This window comes from Leucoraja erinacea, unplaced genomic scaffold (assembly GCF_028641065.1).
Source record: "Leucoraja erinacea ecotype New England unplaced genomic scaffold, Leri_hhj_1 Leri_69S, whole genome shotgun sequence".
NCBI classification, from domain to species: domain Eukaryota; kingdom Metazoa; phylum Chordata; class Chondrichthyes; order Rajiformes; family Rajidae; genus Leucoraja; species Leucoraja erinaceus.
In genome coordinates, this window is record NW_026576619.1 from 370,173 (window position 1) to 374,890 (window position 4,718).

At 49.8% G+C, this 4,718-nt stretch overlaps 1 protein-coding gene across 1 annotated transcript; it reads right to left on the bottom strand.

Moving 5' to 3' along the window:
* Window positions 1–345: 345 nt before the first annotated feature.
* mllt11 (MLLT11 transcription factor 7 cofactor) lies at window positions 346–725 on the bottom strand. The gene has a single exon (XM_055631260.1). It carries the CDS (start codon window positions 715–717, stop codon window positions 478–480), a length of 240 nt encoding a protein of 79 aa, XP_055487235.1. The 5' UTR covers window positions 718–725; the 3' UTR covers window positions 346–477.
* Between the last annotated feature and the right edge of the window lie 3,993 nt (window positions 726–4,718).

Sequence of the window (4,718 nt, forward strand, 5' to 3'; positions counted from 1 at the left end):
GATGATGCACGGCGTGAAAATAGTGGAGGGCAGCGTCTCTGTGGCCAGACTCTGTCACCAACACCTCGCCCCACCTCAGTGGGACAAAGCGCAGGAGAGAGAGACTGAGAGAGAATCTCCAGAATATAAGGGCAAGCCGGGTTGTTATAGCGGGGGGGGCGGGGGGTTGAAGCGACACAAAGGCGGCGGTGGGACCCGTTTCAACATCGACTTGCAAAAACAAAATAAACATTTTTGAAGGGGCTTTTACAAATCTATGTGGAAAATGAGGGCCAATTAGATGGCGTTTCAACCCGCGCAAACTATCGATTAGGCTGCCGAACATAACTGATAATCTACAACGTGGAGAATATAGCATTGCCTTTACTCCCAAAATATTCTGAAGGATTAAATATAATAGTGGATGGGGGAATGATAGAGCAACCGGATCTGTCGGTGCGGGGACATTGATAAATCACAAACAACTTCGCCGAGGGGTTAAAGTAGTTCTAGATCGATCCCATTAAAGGTGGCGATCGGAGACCTCCAGAAATTGAAGGAGTTATACTCTGCCAAGCCGGCGTCATCCTCGTGACCCCGACAAGCGCCGGTTCTGGCGGGCGCGCCCTCGCCTCCGGAGCACGGCAGCAAAATCTCCATCTCGGCCAAGTCGATGACGGGGATGGGGGTTCTCCAGAAGATGAAGGCATCGTACTGGGTGCTCATCAGGTCCAACATCCCGACTGCTGGAAGGTGATGAACAGAGATGGATTCATTAAAGACGCGACATTTCCAACCTGCCATTGCAACATCTTCATTTCCCACCACCCTCTGACCCAAACGGCCCCTCCAGTTGCTTACTAGCGCAGTCTCTGTTACAGCGTAGAACCCAAACTCGGTAAATGCTCTGTTCCTGACACTTTAATTCGATGTCCCATTCCCAACCTGATCTCTCCACCACTGACCTCCCCGCTGTTCGAACAACGGCCAAAACTGCAGTTCATCTTAAAAATCAATATTGAATGTAACAGTTTTGTGTAAGCCAGTCTCTGTTGCTGGTGACACATCACAATAACGGTGAGAAATCAATGCTCTCTGATCTGCTGGGGGTTTTTTCCAGTCGTCCCTGACCGTCCACAATTCCTCCCCTCCCCCACATTTTTCCACGCCTACCAAGGGGCAATCAATTTACTGAGGATAGACACAAAAAGCTGGAGTAACTACTCAGCGGGTTACAAAGTCCGAAGAAAGTTCACGATCCGAAACGTCACCTATTCCTTATCTTCAGAGATGCTGCTTTTCCCGCCGAGTTACTCCAGCTTGTTGTGTCTATCTTCGGTTTAAATTAGCATCTGCAGTTCCTTCCTACACAATTAACCTCCGTATATTTGGGAATAAAACAGCACCAGGTACACGTTTTAAGTGGTGAGGATGTTTCCACCAGTGAGAGTCTAGGATTAGAGGTCGTAGCTTCAGATTTAAAGGATGTTCTTTCAGGAAGGACAAGGTCAAGGGGCAGATTAATATGTTGAATAGATGACCAGATTGAGAGAGGGTTGTTATGAGTGGTGGATCTGAAAGGAATGGGTGACATTTCGGGTCGAGACCCTTCTTCAGACATTTGACAATACTGAGAATTGTCCAAGTTAACGCATTCAGGGTTTGCAAGTGAAGCCGGTATTTTCACGTAACAGCTGCTTTTGGGACAAGCAGCGACACACTACTATTCCCAAAGCAGCCCAGCGTGGTTTTGAAATTGTAAACAAAAGCTGCCACCTCCTGTGCAGGGCACAGGCTGCTGCTCAGGCAAGAAAAAAAAGACGCGGTTCAGAAAGCCACGTGACAGATGTTTGAAATAAGCATAAAGTTGAACAAATAAAATTAAAGTAAGGAAATGAGAATCAAGTAATCTCACCACAGATGCTGGTTTATACCGAAGATAGACACAAGGTTCTGGAGTAACCCAGCGGGTCAGGCAGCATCTCTGGGGAAAAATGAATAGGTGATGTTTTGGGTCGGAACTCTTCTGAAGATGGAGTGTGCAGGAAGGAACTGCAGATTAAAGGATTGAAGAAGTGTCTGGAGAAGGATTCCAACCCAAAACATCACCTATTCCTTTTCTCCCAACTATACTCAACCCCCTGACTGCTGAAAGCAAGCGTCAAAAACCTCCTTCGCCGCCCTGACTACCTGTGCCACCACTTCAGGGAACTATGTACCTATCCCAGGGCCCTGTCACACAGGGTGGTGTGTATATCGAACAAGCGCCAGGGACACCTGGCCACATGCAGGTAATTGACCAGGTGGACTAGGCCTGTGCGCAGCTCCACCAGATATAGGTCTTCATTCTGGTGAATTTGCCCAATTATGGGAAGGTGCAGTGATAGTTGATGTGTAGAGTATGTATAGAGCTGCCTGTACTAGTAAGGTTTTGGACACAAGGTGGTCACACATTGGCTGCAAGAGCCGTGTTTGAATTCTGGCCAAGAATTTAATAAACCACCACTATCATAACTATCACGACTATCCCGGCGGTCACGGTGGCGCAGCGGTAGAGTTGCTGCCTCACAGCGAATGCAGTGCCGGGTGCTGTCTGTACCGAGTTTGTACGTTCTCCCCGTGACCTGCGTGGGTTTCTCCGAGATTTTCGTTACCCACATCCTCCATCTCCCGTAAATCACTGATCTCCACCACTCTATGGACCTACTTCCACACCCCCCCCATGTTCATTCTCCAGCCCAGCCCATCCTACCCTCATACCCAGACTCGCTCCACCCCCTCTAGACACCTCATCGCCCCCCTCTGACCACCAGTGTCTCCACTCCGCCACACGTTGCCCGAACCACGGTCGCCCCATCTCCCCATAATCACTCCATCCTCATTCCGTCTCCTTACTCATCCAACCCTTCCGCGCCGCCTGCCCCTCCCCCTCCCTTTTTCATCACCCTCTCCAGTCTACCGAGCCCCACCCTCTCTACAGACCTCTATTCTCGGAGCTCCAACCCTGGCGAAACAACCTAACCCCTCCTCCCCTCTGCCGCCCCCCGCCCCCCCCCCCCCTCCTCTCTCCACCCCCACTACCCCCCCCCCCCGACAACTCCCGATAGATAGCCCCCTCATGTCACCGACTGGCAGACCAGACCCTCTCTCCTTTGCTCCGCATGGGATGACCGTGGTGACTCCGGCATGTAAACTACAGGTGCCTCCTCGCCAGAAAGAGACGCTCGATTTAGACTGAAGCGCAAATCCCTAAATTAACAGCAGAGAACATTCGAGATTGAACATTTAAAATAGACCGTGAAGAAGCTTCGGACCCAGCTCCGATTATTTAAACCGCGGAGTGTGGGGGGGGGGGGGGGGGGGGGGGGGGGGGTGACATTTGTCCTTTGATTTACCTTGGAGAGTGAATTAATTCTCGCTCCGGTGAAAATCGTATCGGGAGCAGTTAACCCGCTGGGCCGGCGTTCCAGTTAGTGACAGTTCTCGGTACAGGTGAACTAGAGCACAGACTGGTCCGCTCTGGGCTGGGCTAAGCTGGGCTGGGCTAAGCTTGTCTGAGCTGCGTCCTTCACACCCGCCGGCGAAACGCTTTCTGCCGCAATGCAGCCGCCACTCGCTCACCGAGTCCCGTCTGAACTACTTGACGAGCCGCAGAGCAGCCGCGTGTGTTCCTCCGCCTTTGTCCAGACCTCCCCCCTCATCTCCCCTATCCCTCACTCTCCTCTCCCCCACTCCTCCCACCTCTCCCCTCTCCCTCACTCTCCTCTCCCATCCCTCTCCTTCATCTCCCCCACCCCTATCTCCTCTCCCCCACCCCTATCTCCTCTCCCCCACACCTATCTCCTCTCCTCCTCCCTGATTCCTCGCTTGATACACCACAATCTCTGTTTTTCTGAAATGAATCCCAGTTTCAATCAGGGATTCTGCTACAGCCGGCGTTCCTTCAGTGACAGCTCCCGGTAGAGGTGAACTGAAACACAGACTGCTCCGCTCTGCATGGAGTCCATGTCCACTTCCCGAGCTTCACAATGTTGATCCCACCATTATCATTATATTATATGTTATCAGGCAACTGAATCATCCCGAGGGCAGTGCTGAGCTGCCTCTTGGGTGACTCGGACCTTGCTGGCTTTACCTTGCACTAAACGTTGTTCCCTCATCATATATCTATAGTCTGTAAATGGGTCGATTGCAATCAGTGTATTGTCTTTCTGATGACTGGTTAGCCAGCAACAAAAGTTTTTCACTGTACCTCGGTACACGTGACAAACTAAACGTAAAGTGAATTTACAACGCTCCTTGGCCTACAGCAAGGGTTCCCAACCTGGGGTAAATTTCGCCTACCCAGGGGGTAAATTTGTCGATTCTGGATTTGTACATATTTGTTCTCATTGACTGACTGTTTTTGGTTCTGGTATACCCGTATCTGTTCATCATTAGTTTTTCATTAATGTGAAATCACATTAATATGCTATTAAAGTTGCCAGGGGTAAACGGGACGAAAAAGGTTGGGAACCCCTTGGCCTTATGTTTCAACAGAAAGGTTTTTATCCCCCGTTTATATCAGTATACGACAGATTAGTTCCTTATTCTTATTTTGGAATATTCGTACATTTGTTGCCATATATTAATCATCATCTATATTGTACCTCAATACAATAATAAAAAAAAATTACTTCTCAGTCTGCCAGTTAAAATGATGTCACATGAGTTGTGATGTAAGCCGCATAGGACAATGC